General features: G+C 37.4%; 1 protein-coding gene across 5 annotated transcripts in view; it reads left to right on the forward strand.

The window, feature by feature from the left end:
* Positions 1-23,220, forward strand: part of TRAPPC13 (trafficking protein particle complex 13) — a 43,269-nt gene that overhangs the window by 14,540 nt on the left and 5,509 nt on the right. For 3 of the 5 annotated variants that reach the window (XM_034773485.1, XM_034773481.1, XM_034773482.1), the window contains 8 exons: positions 1,206-1,305; positions 3,019-3,103; positions 5,133-5,260; positions 5,500-5,572; positions 11,016-11,060; positions 15,473-15,490; positions 17,883-18,016; positions 20,811-21,009. In XM_034773485.1, coding sequence (XP_034629376.1) covers positions 1,206-1,305; positions 3,019-3,103; positions 5,133-5,260; positions 5,500-5,572; positions 11,016-11,060; positions 15,473-15,490; positions 17,883-18,016; positions 20,811-21,009 — 782 coding nt within the window. The remainder of the gene's footprint in view (positions 1-1,205; positions 1,306-3,018; positions 3,104-5,132; positions 5,261-5,499; positions 5,573-11,015; positions 11,061-15,472; positions 15,491-17,882; positions 18,017-20,810; positions 21,010-23,220) is intronic. The other 2 variants (XM_034773483.1, XM_034773484.1) reach the window with 1 other exon arrangement.

Consider the following 23,220-nt stretch of genomic DNA (forward strand, 5'->3'; position numbering starts at 1 on the left):
TTACCCAGCACCCTATTTCAATGGGCAATCGAGAATGATTTTTCAGGACTTGTTGCCTGATAGATTCCCTTGTCTTTTGGTGTTAGCACAGCCTTCAAAGTTCTCCCCTTGAAATGGCTGGGTTCTCCCCAGATATTGACTATATTCTAGAGGCCAGCCAAGGTGGAGAGAGAGGTGCCGTGCAGCCTAAAGATTTTTTCCTCCTCCCCATCCCAGCAACTGTCATTCTCCTTCCCCCATCTCCTTCCAGTGCAATGGCAATGTACCTTCAAAACCACGTATCAGGATAAAAAGACAAAATAAAGAAAGTTGTATAGGAATGTAAATAGAGTAAAATAAAGAAGAATAAATGGGTCAGCTATTTCTGATATGATGTGCAGTAGGTCTTATGCAGACAGAATTCCCATTGAGATTAATGTTTAACCTGAGATATGTTTTTGTGATTGAGCCCTTCTGTGTATCTGTTGACTGAATTATTAAACACAACAGGTGGAGTTTTCAGAAATTCTCACTGTGTTAAGGGGAGTAGAGTTAGACCAACATTGAATGCTTTTGAAAATTCCACCTAACTTGTATTACCTCAGTAAGGAAAATATGACCTAGAAAAGTCAGTCCTCAAAGCCTTGGTCACCCAGATTTTTTTTTTTTTTTTTTAAATGTATCTATAGCTATCCAGGCAAAATCCAGTTTTGCTTGCTTTTCATTCTCTAAGGAAGCATGACATTTTATGTAAGATTTAAAGATTATATTTTTGCTGAATTAATATACGAGATAAACTGGTGCTACATCTAATATGAAAGACTGAGCAGTACTAAGATCAGTGTATAATGATTATGATAGCTTTGCTGTTGCAGGTGTATGCAGGTGCCCTTTTATTTATAACTTAATTTTACAAAATCACAAAGTTCCTAATCTGCATACCCTGTTCAAGAACTAAACAAAACTCTGCTAATGCTTAGAATTTAGCATGAGTGTAATTCAAGAAGCAATAAAGAGTTTAACATGCAACTATTCAATCTGTCCTTTATTCTGGGGTCACTAGAGGAAAATAATTTAAATTAAGCAGTCATAATATCAATAACTTTCAAAAGCAGCACTGTATTATCAATTTCCAAATACATAGGGAGTAAACATGTCATTTATATGTAGGCAAGGATCTAGTTTATGCAAATGTTTTTGACCTATGCCATTATATATTATTACAGGAGATCTGTTGAATCAACTCATGAAAGATGACCCTTCCACTGTAAAAGGAGCAGAAACTTTAATGCTAGGAGAAATGTTGACTTTGCCTCAGAACTTTGGGTAAGAATCAAATAAGCAACTGTAAGGTATGAAGATTATTGCTACACGAATCCTGGAACTTGGATTATTTGTGCTTATTAGCTCCCTTTCCTTTCTTTACAAATATACATTGCAGTATTTCGGTGATGACTGAGTATAACTTGTTTATTTCATTAATAACAGGAAATTATTTATGAAGTATAAACACACAGTACTGGTGTAATATAGCCTGAATGTATTCTGCGATACGTACCTGCCTCTCTGTGTAGTAGGGTCTAGGGGAGACAGTAGACAGCATGGCACTGTGTAGTGCCCTGCAGTAGGTGCAGCAATTTTTCATTTCCAGGTGAAATATAACCCTTTATAGCAGACAGTCCCTTAGTAATGTGCCTGCATTAGAGAAATTTACATTCATGTACACACCCCTAAGATATGCTGTACCAACGAAAAGCAGGATTTATACTGTCGGGGACTCGAACCCAGACGGCACGGTTCGTTGTCTGACCGCAGAGAGACAGGCAACACCAGCAAGGTCCAAACACAAGCTCTTTATTGAAGAGTGCACACAACAATAGAGAACGGCCAGTCTCCAAAGAGAATCAGCCACGGTTTTAACAACTAGTAGGGTTATATAGACAGTTCCATCGCGTCATAGTTAAAACAACCCAACCCCCCTTTATTAGTTAGAAAGCTTCTAATATTCATGCATATCTATCTTCTTTGACACTACAAACAATTCGTGATGCCTCAGCAACTTCTTATCAGCTATGTTGTCATGCACCAGAAACTAGGAGAAAGGAGGGAGTTAAGAACAGAAACAGGGAGTGGAGACTGCAAGTTTCCATATGTCCAAACAAACTGTTCCTAGCACTTCTGGTACAAGAATGTGGACCCCCTCTTATTTCGTTCTCTGCAGCTCAAGCAAGCATGCCCTCAGGTTTCACAGAGAGACAGGAATGGCCCAGCAACTACTGTTAGCCTAACTTTGGCTAAGCTGGCCAAACAATGTTCTATACTCCATATTTTTGGGCCTAACAATACCAACAGTTTACTCCAGTGATTTACTTTATTAAGTTGCACAGGTGTAAGCCTCACTTTAAACTAGTACAGTGCACATACATTTAAGGTTTTAAGGGACCACCTCTGTATATCTTGTTGCAGGATTGGAACTTTAGTTTAACAGCTATCACTGAGATTGTCATTTTCAAGTAGGAATCTGACGTGATTTATTTATCTACTTATTTATTTTGGATAGTTAAAATTAAAAAATTTGTGTATAATAGGAAATTGCTAGGGTATTTTTAGGGCCAGGTTTTCCAGACATTTACGTATGTGAGTAACTTTATTCATACATGCAGTTCCATTGGCCTTGATTACAACAGGCACAGCAAAATTTCCCACTATTACTACGCCTGGTTCAGCTCCACTAGTGGTAACAACGTTGGGATTCCTAGAGTAGAGAGGGGTTGCTTCAAGGAATTAGAGCACAGTGTCAATTAGACATGTTCTGAGCAGGGTTAGATGAGACAGTTTTTAAAATGCCAGTGGCCCATCTGTGATCAGATTTTTAATATTGCTAGCACTGATGGAACTGAACTGGTCATAGCATAGACAAGATCATTCTAGAATTTTAAAATAAAACATTTACAGTAATTAAAGATGGACTCTAAAGGATTTCAGTGGGTTGACTTGTTGAGAATCACATTGTTAAAAAGTACTATTTTCTTTGAACAGAAATATATTTCTGGGAGAGACCTTTTCCAGTTACATTAGCGTACATAATGACAGTAACCAAGTTGTCAAGGATATATTGGTAAAGGTATGTGAAAAGATATATCTATTTTTTGGATTTATAAAATGTGTCAAATCCATAGTATCTGGTGCATTTTTAACATAATACACAGCATGTATTAAGAAATAACCATTAAAAGGTTTCCTAGCTCAGGGGGAAAAAAAATCTCAGGTAGTCTGGAATGAAATCGTAAAGAGCTTTAGAGGACAAAATTAAAGTTAGGATTGCATCCAGAAGCAAATGGTAAGAAAGTCTTTGTAGTATTAGTGTGGCATGATTTTCACAGCTAAGACGAGCAGGAACTGTATTCTGCACTAGCTCTAGCTTCCCAAATGGTCCTCAAAGACTGTCCCAGTTAAAGCATACATATCTCTGAAATTATTTACATAGCCAAAGACTACTATGCCACTGACTGAAATCTAAATTGTCTTTATTTTTAACCATTGCAAGTATGGAAAAGCTTACATAGAAGCATTGCAAACATGCAGTATTCTGTTTCTTAAATACAGATGAAAGATTGAAAATGGTTCAAAATTATTAAAATGCCTGTGTCGTTCATCTTAGTGTGCGCAATAATTAGCAGGATGAAATCTTGTTGTGGGTTGAGTTAAAAGCTCCATTGAGATTGATAGATACGAACTCACCCTTCAGTTAACATATCTGTAAACATAAGCCCCCACCAAAGACAAGAGGAGTATGTGTTTCCACCAAGGAGCTTTTGCTGAGTATTGTTGGGTTGGATGTGAGGTGGATGGGTTGGGGGTTCTGAGGGGGGCAGTCAGGGGTCGGGAAGTGGGAGGGGGCAGATGGGGTCGGGGGCCAGGCTGTTTGGGGAGGCACAGCCTTCTCTACCCGGCCCTCCATACAGTTGCGCAACCCCGATGTGGCCCTCGGGCCAAAAAGTTTGCCCGCTCCTGCCCTAAATATTTGGCCAGCTTCTCTGGTCAAAAGGGGCAACAATATATACTTAACACACTTAGCAAGGTTAGTGGTGATTCTCCATTACTAGCAATTTTTAAATCAAAATTGGATGTTTCTCTAAAAGACATGCTCTGGGAATTATTTTGGGGAAGTTCTGTGGCCTGAGTACATGATCACAGAGGACCCTTCTGGCCTTAGAATCTATGAAAATATATATATATGTGTGTGTGTGTGTGTGTGTGTGTGTGTGTGTATCAAATGGAAAGTCCACTTCAAATGAGAATAATCTCAGCAAGTAATAACTGCTCTCATATTGAACAAACATGGGCTAAAATCTGAATCATGGAAGCCCTCTACATTTGGAATTATTTTTGAAGTCAGTGGCAGTGCTGTGAGCCAAGGCCATACAGAAGCAGACCTTCTGTATGTGTACTGAATATTATCCTTGGCTTTGAAAAGCTACATATTATATATATTAGTTCTATTGCAGGTACAAATGCATTTAGTCAATCTATAACCAAATAAAATATATTTTCTGGTATTCACACATTCCCAGCCTTTTCATTTATCAGCATTTAAGGGGAAAAAAACCTTCTGTACTATAACACTACTCATGCCATGGATCTAATTATGCTGCAGAAAAAAACTGTTGGGCCATAAATAGAAATGGTAACTAAGATCTAGTATGTAGTGCTTCTCTTCTCCCCTCCCCACCCTTTTTTTTTTGGGTCCCTTTTCAATACTGCACTTATTAGACAACAATAGAACACAGTTCCTCTTAAAACAATATGAGCTTGCTGTCCTAATTCAGGCAAAATTGTCATTGCTTGCAGGCTCCACAGGTCATTCTCATGCATTAATGTTGCTGCAAATATTGCATGAGTTGTCTTTTACATTCCAATTAATTAAAAAAACATGTAATGTATGTGCCTGTGTCTGAAGACAGGATTTTTTTAAAAAGACTTTAAAAAGTAGATTCATTTCTGGCCATCCGGCTTTCATAGTATCCTGTAGATTATTTGAATTAAATGTAGTGCCTCACAAGGTATGTTTTGGTTGTTTTTGTAATGCTTTGCTCTTTAGACACACTGATGACTTGACAGCATTGTAACCTGTGTTGTTTTTCATTTCCAAGGCTGATCTTCAGACAAGTTCTCAGCGATTAAATCTTTCAGCTTCCAGTGCTGCAGTGGCAGAACTTAAATCTGACTGTTGCATTGATGATGTTATTCACCATGAAGTAAAGGAAATAGGAACACACATGTAAGATTTTATATCTCCTCCTGACTTAGGCATTTTCTTACACATATCCCTGAAATTATTTACATAGCAAAAGACTAGCGTGACACTGACGGAAATCTAAATTGCCTTTATTTTTAACCATAGCAAGTATGATAAAGCTTACATGGAAGCATTGCACACATGCATTGTTCTGGTTCTTCTTAAGTACAAACAAAAGATTGAAATTTGTTCAAAACTATTAAAATGCCTGTCTTTTTCAGCTTAGTATGTGCAGTAAGTTATACTACACAGACAGGAGAGAAGATGTACTTCAGGAAGTTCTTCAAATTCCAGGTACTGTGCATAAGAATATGCAGTGTCTGTAGCTAACAGGTACTGTTTGTTTACTTTCAGGACTGGAAATCTAAAAAATATATTCATTTTTTTTATTGAAAATAGACATTTAGAATAGTCTGTTTAACACAGTATGTCTTTAGGGCTGGTATATAGTGTTGTAGAACTTGCTTTTATAAGACATTTAACAAATGCAGAAAAATATTCAGTGCTATGAGATACAGTTTTGTTTTTTTTGTTTTTTATGGGTGATGGAGTTCAGTATTGTCCCACCTTTTAGAATTTTTTCAGTGTTGGTTTTTTTTACAATGTAATTTCCTATGTTTTCAAGTATGTAAAAGATTGTTACAAGAAGGAAGGAGAAATATTGTTCTTCTTAACCTCTGAGGATAGGACAAGAAGTAATGGGCTTAAATTGCAGCAAGGGAGGTTTAGGTTGGACATCAGGAAAAACTTCCTAACTGTCAGGGTGGTTAAGCACTGAAATAAATTGCCTAGGGAGGTTGTGGAATCTCCATCATTGGAGATTTTTAAGAGCAGGTTAGACAAACACCTGTCAGGAATAGTCTAGATCGGGGTGGGCAAACTTTTTGGCCCAAGGTCCACATCTGGGTATGGAAATTGTATGGTGGGCCATGAATGCTCATGAAATTGGGGCTGGGGTGCAGGAGGGGGTGAGGCCTCTGGCTGGGGGTGTGGGCTCTGGGGTGGGGCCAGAAATAAGGAGTTCAGGGGCCCGGGCCCTCTGGGCTCAGGCAGGGGGTTGGGGTACAGGAGGGGGGTCAGAGGTGCAGGCTCCAGGCAGCGCTTACCTCAAGCAGCTCCTGGAAGCAGCGGCATGTCCTCCCTCCAGCTCCTAGGTGGATGTGCAGCCAGGCGGTTCTGTGCGCTGCCCCATACTCAGGCACCGCCCCTGCAGCTCCCATTAGCCGCAGTTCCCGGCCAGTGGGAGCTGCAGGGGGCTAGCACTAGAGGAAGATGAGACACTTTGCCAGTGTGTTTCACAGATGTTTGCTGAGAGGAGAGGAATGGTAAGATTCAGGAATCTTGGGTTCCATTACACGCTCTGGAGGACTGTATTGAGCACAGACTCTTCTGCTTATTTCCCCTAAGTTTTTTGACCCCTTCTGTTGCATCCCCTCCAACATGTCCCAGTCCTCTTTTCCCCAGTCCCATTTTCCTTGTCTGCCCAGCCCAGTTTCCAATCCTCTGGCTTCTCATTCCAGTCCTGGTCTTTTTGCCCAACCATTCCCAGTCCCACCCCTACATCCACCCCACTTGTTGTCCTGAGACTCCTTGCCCAGCCAGTCTCCCCTCCTCCCAGCCCTTCTCTAACCCACACCCATGTTCTTCATCTCTCCTGGCTTCATTTCTCTATCCTTAATTCAACTTCAGCAATTCCCGCCATCCCAGCTTTGTCTGTCTCCTTGTCCAACCAGTCCCATTCCTCCTCGCCCTCCATGCTGATTCCTCATTAGATCTCTCTCTCTCTCCCCACTTACCCCACTGATTACTAGTCCCAGTCTCTCTCTGGTTCTTTGTCCAATCTCAATCCCCCACTGTTTCCCTCCCTGGCTCCTATTCCTAATCTCCTTGCCCAGCCAGTCCCTGTCTTCCCCCAGTCCCAATTCCCAATCTCAGTGCTTCCTTCCCTTGCCTTCCCCCAGTCCCAGTCTCTCCAGCTCCTTGTCTAAGTTTACTCCGGCTCACCTCCCACAAGGCTCTGGACCCTTTTGGATTCAAATTGGGCAGCTTTCTCTTCATCATTGGCTGAGTGCCAGTAGGGGTGTCGTTGAGAGCACAGGCGTGAGAGGCTGTCTGCATTTAGCATAGGGGCCTGGGCCTGGCACAGCATGGCATGGCATGGCATGGCCTTGAACAGCCCAGAGCTGCAATTGCAGCGAACATCCTGCTCCACCCCAGGCAGGAACATGTCCACTGTTGACAGAATCTTTTGAGATCTTAGCTACTAAGTCTCTATTGATCATGTGCAAACTGCAATTTTTTTTCCAAAGATAACTTGACTAAATTTGGATTTCAAGTCCCCTGCTCCAAACGTTGTTATTTTTGAACATGGGGAAAAATAACATATTTTTCTCTAACTTGGTCTTGGAAATGGCTGAAACATTTTTGGTAAAATTTTCCAGAAAAAATTCTGCCTGAAGAAGAAAACCACCATCTAATATTTCACCTTGAATGGTTAAAGTTTGTAAAAGTTATAACTAACTGAAAAGAATGTGTTAAAATGGGAAATATTGGGCAACTTTAATAGTGTGCTGCCCAGCCTATAATATATTAAATGTGTACTCTTTCCATTGACAAATAGTGAACTCTTTCCCTTATTTTTGTTTGTTTTGTTTTTCATGGACCTGTTGTTACCATGATTGGTTGAAAACAACCACATTTCGAACCCCAACCCAAATTATCAATGTCTGTCTGTTAATTGCAACAAAGAGAGGGAGCATTGGAACACATTGGTGTGTTGTGGGTTTTTTTTTTTTTTTTTTTGCAGGGGGGAGGTGCTGTTTTTGGTGTGTGTGTGTGTGTGTGTGTGTGCGCGCATTCAGTCACTTTTTGTTTGTTTGAAATGTTACATGGAAAATGAAGGACTCTTGGTATTAGACCACCAGAAAGAAGTTACAAAATTTAGAAGTCCTTGGGAGCCAAAAAATCTTACCGCATTATAGGTGAAACTCCATTATATTGAACTTGCTTTGATCCACCGGAGTGCGCAGCCCCACCCCCCCGGAGCACTGCTTTACCGCGTTATATCCGAATGTGTGTTGTATCGGGTTGCGTTATATCGAGGTAGAGGTGTAGTCTGAAGAAACTGGTGTGAGCTCATTCACCTCAGTCATTTAAAATAGGACTGGTGAATATATTGAAAGAAATAAAACTGACTAGTTGCTGGAAATGTAGTAATTACCTCATAGGTCTTTTCTGTCTTTGATTTTCTGGTTCTGTTGATAGTTACTGTATTTTTAAGGTAAGTAAAATTTGATCAGAAAAACTTTGAGAGGTGTTTATTGATTGTTAAATAAAGTAGAATAGGAAGAGGTCTTGACACCAAAACCAGCCATCCAGGATAGAAGAAAAAGAAAATGCACATAGGTAGTCAGCTACTGTAAATAATAAAACATTCCTCTATTGTCCTACATTTTGGGATTTTTAGATGGGGGAGAAAGGGGAAATTGCCAACATTTGCATAAAAGAAAACACATTTTATAGCAGAGAAAGGGGGATCTGCAAACAAGGTAGTGACACATCAGCTGTATGTAATTAGTTGCTGTCTTAGTTTTTCCTCATTTAAATACACACAACTGTTACAAATCTATTGATGATTAAAATACATTCTTAAGTTTTAATAATCACAGCTATTTTATACACAGCAATCAGAGATCACATACCAAAAACACAAACATTAAAAAAACACACACTATTTGCTTTACATATGATATACCCATCAAAATGAACATCCACCTTGGAATTTAAATATGCTCCTCAGGCCTTGTAGGACACAGGATATATAGAGAGACTATTTTATGATTGTGAAAAGATGGTAGAAACTTGTAATGTTGCAGAAACACCAACTTCACCTAACTTCTGCTGTTGACGGGCATCTTCAGGGCTTCATTAGGAACATGTGGAATAATTTGAGGAATTAATTGCTCCCAGGACATATTATGAGAAGCAGTGATAGTTCTATAGTTAAAGGTTTGTATCTGTGTTCCAACAGTGTATATAAGGCTCAAGAAACAGGCACATTTCTCAGTATCCAAAGCATGAGCTATCAAAGAGCACTCTAAAACAGAAGGTAGCATGTTGACTTTACTGTTTAAAAATAACTTAATAATCAAAGTGTGATATGTGACATTTTTAATACGTATTGGAATGCCCTGACATGATCCTAGGATATTTTAATGGTCATAAATATATGGGTATAATCTGTGAGCTATGTTGGTATCTGGCTTATAGAAAGACCTTTTTTTTTTTTTTTTTTTTTTTAACTAATTGGCTATGCCTACAAAATACCTGGGAATTTCAGATGTGATACTTTTATGTTTTATAACTCTGCTATAAAGAGTTTGAGCTGGGTTGGCTCTAGGCTTTCTTGTGTAAACATGGCACTAATGGTAGAACATATATTTATGTAATACGGAGTCCTTATAAGCAACAGTATGTGGAGAGAATTATAAGGGAATTCAGGGAGATAGTATCTGAACACATGCAAACAATAAAAAATGTGATATAAATGATCTAATAGTAAGATATTATGTAGAGAAATTTGCAAGCAACCCACATAGTTTAAGATTTATGGGTACTGAGAAAGATGATAGCCCTGAGGTAATTGGGTGAAATCTTTGAAAACAAGAATAATTTCAAAGCAGCTTATACGTAATGGTGTTGGCAAAGAATTAGATTGTGACCATTTTCTGAATAAATTCTGGGATTTCTAGCTGATTTTATAATATCACAAAATTTTACAACTATATCAATTGAAAGTTTTGGTTGTTTTTTTTAATAATTTTATGTAATACAAAATTCTCAAAACTCTGCGTAAAAGAAGTAAATCTTTTTCTTGCTCTCTTTGGCCTCAATTGGAGAGCAGATATAAATTCTGTGCTTGAATTCATCAACTGATGTGAACTAGGATGAAATATAACTTCACAAGCAAACTGTGTATGGTTTGATATGAAATTTACATAACATTTGTGGCTTTTGGCACTAGTAATTTGTATCTTTATTGAGGAGTGTCTCTTCTGATTGTGTATATAATGGCTCATCTTATGTGGTTAAAATGCTCGTTAGCTTGTTTCTAATAATCTTCACTGCAGATGTAACAGTTGTTTTTTAAATTAGAAGGCTGAGCCAGAAATTGATTAGTTAATCGCATACAGCTGATATTTCATTGCTTTGTTTGTACTTAGTATTTAAGTTCCTAGGCAAGCTGCATTTCCTGTAAAACTCTGGGGGAAATTTTATGCAAATCTTACACATTTTTGTTTCTTCAAAACAAAAAAAAACATTTTTTAAATAGGGGAGAAGAATGTATCATTATTTTAAAGAGACTGATCAACTGCATAAACTAGATTTTTTTCTCCCAGTGTAAGAGGACATTTTCTTATATGAAAGCATTTTCCAACATCTTGTCAAATTATTCATGCATTTAGCAAAGCAGTGAAGTATGTAGCTAAACAGCGATTGTGCACAAGAGTAGTGCTGCATCTCTTAACTGGAAGAATCCTAGGAGCTAGCTCTTATGCATTACATTAACATATGTTGTTTTTCTGCCAGATCAGAAACAAAAACATTTTTATGATTTGAGTAGATATCTCAATATTTAAGAACCTAAGAAATAACAGTTTAAATCAGTATCTTTTTTTTAATAATGGCAGAGAAATCTGAAAAAGCCCTCTTTAATCTGTATTCTTTTTTCAATCAGGTTCTCAAACCACTAGATGTGAAAACAAAGTTCTATAATGCTGAGGTAAGTGTAATTTTACTTACTGCATAGCAAATAGTGTTAAGGTTAAATATGAAAAGTTTCTTTTAAATAAATGTAGTAGCTTGAGAGGTGCTAGTTGTTCCAGCCTTGTTTATATCGTCTATGAAAAAAGACTAATTTACTTTGATTTCACCCTTTTGTTACAACAAGCTAGACATGGAACGTCCATTTCATCATCCATTTTCAATGTTGGAGTGAGAAGGGGAGAAATAAGTTCAGATTTAAGGAATATGTTTGTTTTTGATCCAGTAATAATATGCGCATATACTGCTTTCTCCTTACGAAGTTTAATAACTGCAATCACAATTGTCCGTATTTCTGTTTTGTAATAAATATTTTAAGGCTGACTGGGAGAGTACTGTTTAAACTGCCATAAAGAGGATTAATTGTGCTCAGTATCAAAGTACTAATTTGGCTGGCTTCAGGAAAATTTTGTTTAGCTCTAATGTGAACGTGGTTTTTCTGAAAGTAAATGTCTTATAAATGACACAAATATATAATAAGTACATGCACAAAGTACTTCAAAGATATAAGACCTTATATAAGTGCTACATATTTGTATGTACTTTTAGATTTTTATGCTTTTAATTAGAGACTTATAGAAGATCTTACTTTTTTTATTTATGACTTTATGGGCATTGGAAACTTTTTTGCAAATGGAATTTCAGTGTATTCTGTACATCTAGGGATTTCCCTGTGGATTTTTGTATTTTCTACATTTTCTGCAGAATTTAATCTTCTGTGGTAACCTTTAGGAATAGAATACAAGACATGTAGTCAGGAAATCTGGCTTCTGTTCCCAGCTTTACCCTTTATTTGCTGTATGGTGTTGGGCAAGTCACTTAATTTCTTCTTAATATTCCCTACCTCTGACATGAATTTAGTACTATCCTCAAAGCAATGTTGTACAGATAATTAATGCTTGTAAAGTGTTTCAAGATCTTCTGTTGCAAAGTGGGTGTTAAATTATGTTTGAGTTACTAAATAAAGTAACTATTTCTTTGCTGATCATTTCATCAGAAACATCCACCTAATGTGCTTGTCTCATCCATTGGCTCTCAACCTTTCCAGACTACTGTACCCCTTTCAGGGGTCTGAATTATCTTGCGTACCCCCAAGTTACACTTCACTTAAAAACTACTTGTTTACAAAATCAGGCATAAAAATACAAAAGTGTCACTACCTACTATTACTGGAAAAAATTGCTTACTTTCTCATTTTTACCATATAATTATAAATCAATCAGAATATAAATATTATACGTACATTTTGGTGTATAGTAAATGGAGCAGTATAAACAAGTCATTGTCAGTATGAAATTTTAGTTTGTACTGACTTCACTAGTGCTTTTTATGTAGCCTGTTGTAAAACTAGGCAAATATCTAGATGAGTTGATGTACCCCCCCCCCGGAAGACCTTTGCGTACTACCAGAAATACGTACGCCTGGTTGAGAACCACTGGTCTAATCTGAGGGGAGTCAATGGAAAGGAAATTCCACAAGAATAAAGTTGAAGATACTTACTTCATTCATTTTAGGACCTAAGCATAGGATGAAGGAAGGGGGTGGGAGGAACTGAAATACACAGAGCTGGAGAAGATTCCTTCCCCCCACCCACACACACGCGCACACATAAAAAAAAAAAAACCTCTCTGCATGAAACTTATTTAAACTATTTTGCTAACATATAAAGTCCTTAAATGTATTTATTCATATGTACTGTGAGTGGATTTGATTAAAGAAAACTGTAGACTTTCTAGAGGTGTAATCATGCACACTGATACCTAAAAGCTGCAAACAAGATCAGGGCTACATTGTGCCAGGCACTGTACATACACGTACTAAGAGACAGTCCTTGTCCCAAAGAGCTGTCCGTCTAAATAAACAAGACAGGTAAATGGCAGGGGAAGGGAAGGATTATTCTTCCTGTTTTACAGATGGGCACCTGAGGCACAAAGATTGTCTTCTTGCCAAGGTCTCACAGGAAGTCTGTGGCTGTTTCCCCTGAGCTGCCAATGAATAGCACACTAATTACTAGGTTTTTACTCAGATTAAAATTCAGAAAAGATGTATAAAAAGTTGAAACTGAATTAAAGTTTTAAGTCTTCTTAAAGTATATGATTAAATTTAATCTAATCTTGCAAGGCTGAGTCCTTCTACTTTGACTAAACTCTCTAGGAGTGAGGTATTTAAACAGTATCAGAAGCTGAGTGGGTAAAATGGATTATTTCAGAGAACTGGGATTATCTTCTTTTAATTTCCAGTGACAGGAGTATTTACAGTATACTCTTGCAAGGCAAATATTTGTGCCATTAGTAAAGTAAAGTAAAGTTCTCCAGGGGGCAAAATAAATGCTTCTACTTTGTATCGTGGATTTACTATTGCTTCAGTAGCAGTATTCCAGTTGGAAAGAGCACAGGGGTAAGCCATGGATATCTGTGAACAAAAGTGTCATCTAACTCCATAAGTGGAATGTCCTATTGTCCTGAAATACCCTCGTGAAGAATGGAAACCGAATCTTTACAGTAAATTTTTAAAGAGCAGGTATTTTTTTCTGAATTACACGAGACTATAAAAAACTTCATAAATCTGAACCCTTATATTAAGTGTTAGCTAGGACCAGTTATTTTTAAGGCCCACTAACAAATCGCTGAAAATATGGGTCTGCAATAAAAATACTGAATTACCATATGATGGTATAACTATTACAGCCTTCCAAAATTCTGTTTGCCCACTTGTCTAGGGGAAGGGGGAAAATGTTAACAGGTGAGTGAAATATCTTCCTTTCCCCCCTCATTCCACTATTATCTATCCATCCATCCATCCATCCATCATAATCACGGTAAAAGGTGGCCAAGTAGATTTGGTGCTTGAGCTGGTAAATTTTTAAAGAGTGTTGCAATGCTGTTATAATACATTCTGTTCTATCTGTCCAGGAATTCAGACAGCTTTATTATCATAGTATGTCACCACGCTGTATCTATTTGAATAAATGGAATAATTTCAATAAGAAAACTTTGAATAAAAAGTACAAATTTATTAAGAATTTTGTTTGCATAGCAAATACAATTAATGGATTTGTCTGGTTTGTAATTTCATTTATTAAAGTATAATTAGCACTGCTGTTTGTGATAATTGGAAAGCCAAATCAAAATGAAGAGCTATCAAAAGCAATTCTTTGGTTGGAAGTTCCATGTAGTATTACATTAATAGCAACATTGTTGTTGGAAGGATGAAATCTGAAGCCTTCTCATTGTGAAGAAAGCAAAATGATCCTTGGGTATAAGAGGGAGCTACAAATAAGTTATTTTATATGTATATAAGGTCTAGTAATTAAAAGTTTTAAAGGGTGACTAACCTGCTAAATTACTGCAAGGACTACTGCGAATGGAATATTACCTATTCATAAGGTCTCCCGCTAAAGAGACTGGATTACCACTCTCCAATAAAAAGTTATAACAGTTATAACAACATGTTTCCTGTTGAGACAAGAGAAAAGGTAATATGTAAAGTCTTTGTTTGTATTGCAGTAGCACCAACAGTCCCAAATCAGGATCAGAACCAGGATTTGTTACTTCTTATATAAATGAATAGGAAGACATTATCCCTTGGAATTTTAGGGCCTGAACCAGCACCCAGTGAAGTGAGTGGAAAGGTTCTCATGGGCTTTGGATCAGGCCTGAAGGATCCTGGTCCTGCAGTCATTTGAGTACAAGTACTCTCTTGCCTAAGTATTTGCTGCACTGGGCCTTTAAAAAAAAAAAAAAAAAAAAAAAGCTTACAGTTGCAATTAGCCTTGTTGAGGAACCTGTCTGCAGTAATAGGCTTTTCCTGGGAACTTGCTATTCTGAGTTTTGCCATTGCTAACTGTAGGTAATGAGTATTTTGCTAGCATATATCACATTTTTCCTGGCCTTTATATATGAACAGTTCCATTCTTCTGGAAAGATGACAAGGATCATCATCTATCTCAGAAAAAAATCATAATATGGATTTACACTAGGGATAAACTTGGCCAGTTCAGTCTTGCCAAAGGACTAACCACCTTTGATTTCATTAGCTTATCCCACCATACCTTTATCTGTAGCTCACTCACCTTATACTCAGAACCTATCCCATATTGGATTTGTTCTTCAGCATTCAGAAAAATTAGAGGCATAATCATAAGCAATGCTAGTTAACTATTTAACAATACTACTTGTACCTTGTTAGAGATATAGTTGTCATATGTTTGTATCTGTTTTTATTTACATTCCTCTCACTAATGCTGTCTTGTTTAGAAGGAACAAAAAATGCAGAAATGCATTTTGTTTGAAAGTTAGTTATCCTCCTTTTTCTTTAACATTTAACCCTAATTTCTCTAATGCTGTCTTTTTTTTTTTATTTTCCCATTAGAGTGACCTCAGTTCTGTGGTAATTTTTATTTATTTTTTTATAAATATGTATGCTTTTTTAAAGTGTCTTCTATTTGTCTCTGTTCCTGTTAAGATTATTTATTTTAAAAACATAATGGAAAAGCAATGTTCTGCATAAAATTAACTGATATTTTCACATCCATTCTTTTTTAATATATGCAGCTATATATAATCCTTTAAAAATGTTCGCTCTTTCTTTAATACCCATTGTTTAAGCCAAAAGTTGAGACTTTTTTTGGAATGGTCATTCTACAAATTATTTTACCATAATTTTAGCAGGCATATGTATTTATCTCTTCCTTTTTTTTTTAAATTTTATTTTTTAACTAGACAAAGAGATTTGTAATGGTTTCTTTCATGTTTGGGGAAACTGAATTTAATCCCTTTTTACATTTTCACTTTCGGGAGAATGTAGAACAGTAGTAATCAACTGTTTCCAATATCTAAATTCAGCTACAAGATTACCTTCTTGTTTAAGATGTAATAGATCCTTCCCTATTTGCAGCAGGTGGAGACAGTGGGTTTCAGGAGAGAGCACCAAATGTCTTCTATCCTCCTTCATGCTAGTTAGAACTATGCTTTCAAACTTTTGATTGCATGCAGTGATGATTTAGTATGGTATTTCTGCAGTATTATTTTACTTCAAGGGTTAAGGTATGCATTGTGTTAAAATGAATTGAATTCCTTTATAAGCACTTGAATTTAACCATATTATTAAACTAATCCGCCTTGGCCTTATTAAACTAACTTGCTTTTTCATTATGCTGCTTTTTTTCTTTTCCCCTTCAACATAGCTCTTTCTAAATTTTTGCTGATGGTTGCTGCATTAAAAATAACTGATGTGATATTTGGGTAAATGGAGATTTTAAGCAATGGATTTATGGGATTTGTTTGAAACAAACAAACAGTAACAGTTTGTCCATAGAGATACTTGGATGATAGTTTAAATTGACACACACACTATATTAATTGAGAAATGTTAGTTAAGAGGACAGCATTTTACTTGAATCCCTCTCCACCTTCTCCCACAAGTGTAGAACCTGTCCATAACATGTGGATTTGGTGAGCTTTCATTATTGTACATATATTGTTACCATTCCTCAGTTTGCATTTTTAAAATTTTTAGGACATAATGGAGGTCTCCAATGCCCTTCCATGCTTCTGCTTTTAATATAGCATCTTTTGAGGGTAAATCATAGGAGAATGTTTATCCCATTTTGTCTGCTTTAATTTACATGCAAGAACCTATTTGCATAACATAAAATGAAACTTATTTGCAGACAATCAGAAAAGTAAACAAACAAAAAACCCTGTAAACATAAGAGAGAAAATATGTACCCTTTCCCTAATCCTAACAAGGGGTCCAGATTATTTCCTGCTGAAATCAACGGCAAGTCCCGTTGACTTTAGTTGGTGCAGGATTGGTCCTTAACTAATTACAAAAGGAATTTCTTTTCAGTTCTCCCAATGCTTTCTGCCTCTGATAAACTGGACTTTCCAGCAATTATTTTAGTCTTAAGACTTTAGAACTCCAAGGTGTTGTCACCTATGTGGGACTCTAGAGGAGCCATAAATATACACACACTCCCAGTTCCTTGTTTTCTATGCTGAAGGGTAAACCCAACCTTCCTTGGTGACAGAAAACCTCCATCTGAACTCGCACAGTTGAAACTGTGTGGAGGCTGATTTCCATTCTAGAACACCTTACATGTACCATTCTTGGACATGAACACTAAAGGAGACCTGATGTTTCTCATAGAATTTTTGGAGATAGAGTGCCAATGATATGATGGATTTACATAATGTTAATAACTGTTGTATGATGTTGCTGAACAAGGGAGGAGATTGGATTGCTTTGTAGCTAGTACATTTCAATGTCCTTTTAAAGTAATACTAGAAGCTTAGAGCATATATCTAATCTCTTGTATTTCAGTTCAATAAATAAACTACCTGTATTAAATATTCTTGTAATATTTATTTTTCTTGTACTTAGCTTGAGGCACCAGTAATTTGGCATGGCATGTCTTTTATGTGCATTGCAATTCCCTAACTTCAAAAACTTCAAAAATTATCTTAGATAAAACCTAAAGTTGTTGCTGACTTGAAGAAGGCCTTGAGAAGTTATAATTCAAAACCTTTTAAAAGAATAGGTGATAGAATGTAGTACAGTATCCCACATCCATTGTTTGGCAAGATAAATTAACTAACGCTTTTGCTCCCATTAATTGTATTGGGATGGAGATTTTTTTCTTGCATTTAATTACTGTAGCTTTGATTTGCAGGCATGAACTAATCACATTTGTGATTTAATATTTTTCAAACAATAAGACACTGCACTTTATTTACAATCCTAGTAACATTTTTATAAACTTGGTCCTCTGCTTTTTCAGACAGATGAAGTATTTCTGGAAGCTCAGATTCAGAATATTACAACCTCTCCGATGTTTATGGAGAAGGTTTCATTAGAGCCATCTATTATGTACAACGTAGCAGAACTAAATACTGTCAACAAAGCTGGGGAAAGGTAAGGAAAAATTCAGAGAAAAGCTCCTGTTTGACTCAAACTACTATATTAAATTTTCTTAAGATAAAAGTATAAAATTAGCCTAATGTTAGTAGTCTATAGCTCAGTTGGCAGTACTCAACTCTCCTTTGGGGAACTAAAGAATTGAGCCCCTACTCTGACATGTAGAGCTAGGAGTGGGAAAGGGTACAACAGTTTTCTTTGTATAGATGCTATTTTTAATGATTTCCTGACTACTCCTTACATGATAAATACAAACTAGATGCGTTGAAAGTTTACTCCCTTCCCTTCTTGGAGTTTCCTTTATTGTTTACTTAAACACAAACGTTAGCCTGAGCTCTTTCTAACCTTGCCTTTTCCTAGGATTTCTCCCTGCAGGACACCTTTGACCTTGCCCCTACTGCTTTCTGCTTTTGAGAGCGCTTTAACCCTTTTATAGGTCTCAGTTATAACTAATAAGACTCACTAGAGCCAGCTGCCAAGGTAGATCAGCAGAATGGCCCTGCAAGACCCTAGAAAAATGTAGTATTTATTTTAATATACCTGATAGCAGGAGTTCTCAATCTTTTCTGGTCCATGAACCACAAAATGACTGAAAAATCATCCTGTGACTCACCATATCCCAAAATCCTACTGGTGCAAAAGATTGTGGGATTTGAATAATGGATGACGTTTTGGTCACTTTGTGTGTCAGATCTAAAAATGTAAGTAAGGTAGGGATTGTGGTGCTGCTGTGGGGTAAAGTGGGACTTCTCCTTGCCTGTACAGGGCTCAGCTCCAGGGCAGAGGAAGCATTGTTCCTATGGACTGTAAAGCCTGCTCCAGCCCTCCATGCAGCACTGTTTCCCTTGTCCTAGAGCAGAATTACATGCAGGGCAGGGAGGGTGGAAGAGATGCTCTGGGATTGGGTGGGAGGGGACAGAGGATAGCAGAAGTAGAGAGAAGAGTAGGGATTGAGCTGCTGTTGGATTTTAAATAGTTCTCAAACAGTATGATGTAACCCACCAGGTGCACTCTTGTTCTCCACTTCTGGATCAGGCTCCTCCAGTTGAGCAGTGCTATAGTATGGCATCTAAATGGTATAGCAGACCAGCTCAGGAAGGGCATTAGTGTGTAGATACAGCATGGAAGAGCAGAATAATGGGGTATCAAGGCTAGTGGCAATGGCAGAGAGGAGGGGACTAAAGATCAATGCAAAGAAAGACAGTCATCTGAGATTTTGCAGGTGGAGGAGAGTGGGGACAGTGTTGATGTGTTTCTTCACTAGCAGCATGAAGTGGTGATACTAAAAGATAGGAAGAATTGCCAGTGCTAGGTTTTTAGTATACAGTTCTTAAACCTAGCTGTCCTTGGACTATTGATGAAAGCCATCAGCTTTCACCAACTTGAATAGGTCTTCCTCGGCTAAAATACCTGTTCCTTCTGGTTGGAAGATAGCTCAGCCTCTGGTAGAGCAACCAGTTCCAGTAACATTGCAGGAAGTTTTTGAGAAAGGGAGTGCCATTATGCTATTACCAATTCAATTCTTTGGTGCTACTGGATGGTGTTTAGCCTAATTTGCTCTTGAATTTATTAATATTACAGCATGTTGCTCTAGGCTATAGAATTGAACTGCTAGGTTATTAAAGTGACCAGGTATGTGGATTATTTTTAATGCAACTTCGAACACTATCAGTACTGTGTAAGCAGTGAGTGAATCCAGTTTCCTAAAATAGATTATTATCCTTTTCCCTTTCACTATAAAACCTTTCAACAGACCTTAGTATTGTTGGAAGAGAGTCAGTTTGGCTGACATGTCATCTGTAGAGTTCCTTGCTTATTCACACACTGAAGTGTTTTTTTCCACAAGGGAGTAGAGGAAGCCTCATTAAACTTTATTTTTTTAACATAAATGTTTTGGCTAGAAATACTACTGATATTTAGAATATTTATTCACATTCCGCTTTTGTCTGTTTATATTGATTTTAAACAGATTTAAAGACAAAGCAGGCTTCCCTGTTGCTCTTTGTACAAATATCACCATTTCCCATGATCATATACTTATTTAAGGTTTTGAGATCTGCTCCATTCCTGTACATAGAACGCCTTTCTCAAATTATTAGGACAAATATTATTAGATGAAATATAGAAGTTATATTTTTGCACATTATGTTGCCACGCTCTTATTTACCTCTCTCCCTCTCCCACCCACCTCGAACCCAGGCTGAATATAGTGCAAATCATCTCTCTTACTTGATATCTGTGATAAATGAGGCAGTGTTACAGCTATTTGTTTGAACTTAAAATGAAGCTGATGTTCTAATACACTGGTCTAAAATGATACTTAAAACTTTCATAGTGCTTTACTTTTTCAAAGTTGTGTACAAACCTTGTCTAAATTAGATAACCCTGTTAAAAAAAAAAAAACCAGTGTCACCAGAAGACTATGATTTAGGCTAGAAACTAATGGACAATCCAAGCTATAATTTAGCAAAACTGACTTTCCCAGGACAGCTTTTTCCCCACATGGAAATACCCTTCTCATGGTTATTATACTTCAAATATTTTAAATTAGTTCCTTGATCCTGAATTCTGCTCTGTATGCTTTGTGTTTCCTTGTTTGGCATGGTCACTGTCTCTGCTTAGCTTATTTTCCATGTTTCTGTAAGAACGGCTTTCTGTAGGCATCTTTCATCTTTGAATAAGAAACCACACACAAAGTAAATAGGATTTTATTGGATTATTGCTAAGGCTAAGATCAAGAATCCTGTTGAAAGTAACAGTTTAAACTGAGAAACAATGTTATTTCTTCTAGTGTCTCTACATTTGGTTCAAGGACGTATTTACAACCTATGGATACTCGTCAGTATTTATACTGCCTAAAACCCAAGCAGGAATTTGCAGAGAAAGCTGGAGTGATTAAAGGTGTAACAGTAATTGGAAAACTAGACATCGTATGGAAAACAAATTTAGGTGAACGGGGAAGGTTGCAGACCAGCCAGCTCCAAAGAATGGTACGTCTTTTACAATCAGAAAATGCATTTTCAAGATAACTGAATGCTAAATTGAATACTTAAACTGTGACAGGAAAAAAGTAGTTCACAGTGCCTGCCTGCTAGCTGAACTTATTCTGAATTCAACAAGTGTCTTTATACTTCACACACATTTTGGAAAACTATGTAGTGTAAATTTTCAGCAAAGACTTGCTCTGTGGAGTGTGAAAAACCATGTTTCCGAAGGTAGCGTAGCTGAACAAAAATGCTGGTTTTCCTGACTTTTGTTGGTGTATGAGAGGCAAAATTCCTTTCAGCTTGCTTGATGTTTTACTTTGCATAGCAACATGTCCATTTTTGAGACATTGAACCACATAACTTAATGGATCATAAATTTAGAATTACAAGAGTAAAGCATTTAACTTACCCAAGTACCAGAGAATGAAGAAAAATTAGTTCCTTGATTGGAGTTTGCCAACATATTGAAGTGCAGTTCTTGTCTCAAAAGGAGTGTCTTTAAATATGGCTCCTCTTTTATCCCACAGATCTGCTCCTTTTGTGCATTTGGACTGATCTGCTCCTTTTGTGCATTTGGACTCATCTGCTTTCTTAAGCAGAACATAATGAACTATTCTAAAGAAAATAGTTTTTATATTTTACTCTTCTTAGCCTTGCAGAGCCAACACTGCAAAAATGAATGAAATCTATTCTTCCTTCTTGTGGCTCATCAACAGTTGCTTACAAGTTCTTATTACAGGGCCAATCGGTCAACTGTGTAACCCCACTGTCTTTACTAGGCATCACAAAGAGTTACATTTGGCTTGTAGCAGCACCTTTATTGATGGTGATGGGTTCTTCCTTTCCCACATACCAACTTGACAATTGCATCCCAGGCTGCACTTCCAGAACTAGCAGTCAGGAAAAAAGTCTCTTTGTAACCAGTTTTATTGCAGTGGTGGTGTAGCTGTCTTGGCCCCAAGATCTGAGAGAGACAAGGTAGATGAGGTAATATCTTCTGTTACTGGCAGGTGTAAGCTTTTGAGGTTCACGGAGCTCTTAAGGTACTTGAAAGCTTTACCTTCCACCACCAGAAGGTGGTCCAATAGAAGATATTACCTCACCTATCTTGTCTCGATGTAAACAGTACGTCTGATATGGAATCAATGAAATGCAGAATTGCCACGCTGAGAATCACTTGGAAATTCATATTGAATTACTGACAGTTCTTTTCCTTTTTACTTGTATGTATGCTTACATCAAGCATCTCTTCCTTCCACCTTCCCACCTCCCCCCAATCCAACTGGAAATGGTTCCCTCTGTAAGCACCTTTCATCTAGTATGCCTGGATTTTGTCGATGTCATCATTATTTTCATCACTAGGACTTCATAGGTATACTGATGAACCTCTAGCCTGCTTGCTTATAACTTCCTGTCCTTTTTGTCAACCAACTCTCCCATCTTCAGCCTACCTTATCACTAATTCCTCTTTCCCCTTTAAAACAGACTTTTCCTATCTACAATCAGAGTTCTTTCATTCTGTCCCCTTCCTCATTGGACGCTTACTTTGGTAATTTGATTATCTCCAGTAGCTTAACTCCAGCTGCTGATGCTTGAAAAGCCAATGGTACTCCTCAGTTTCCTCTTCATTGGGCATATGGAAACCGAAGCTGACTATATAATGAATCTCTAAATTTCAGAAATGGGTTCATTTCTAGTTTGTCATTGTTGTAAAACAGTGGTTCACAGTAGCCCTCTTTCTAATGAGAGCTAGGAGGAGTTTTCTACACTTAGCTATTTCAAAGATATACCTCTACCCCGATATAACGCAACCCGGTATAACACAAATTCGGATATGACATGGTATCTCAGGGATTCACTTTTGGCCGCTTCTCATTCTGGAATGTCTAATTGTTAGCTTCAACGTTAGATATTGCTTTGTGCATGTGATCTCCATCTCTCCTCTGACTCATTAGCTCTATCTGTCCTACAGTCTTAATTCTGTAAGGTGCTGCTAGACCTTAACATTCTACTGCTGAATGGCACTGCTGTTTTTCTTAATCCCTAGTCTTGAGAGAGTCTAGAATACTGTCAGGAACTCAACTGATTTGGGGCTAGCAACTGGATGAACTGGAGTGGACCCAATAAGCCCTCACTAAGTGACTATGCTACCTGATTGGTCAGAAGAACCAACAGATGATCATTAAAGCCCTTAGCAACAGCAGTACAATGGCT

Source organism: Trachemys scripta, chromosome 6 (genome assembly GCF_013100865.1).
Source record: "Trachemys scripta elegans isolate TJP31775 chromosome 6, CAS_Tse_1.0, whole genome shotgun sequence".
Classification (NCBI taxonomy): Eukaryota; Metazoa; Chordata; order Testudines; family Emydidae; genus Trachemys; species Trachemys scripta.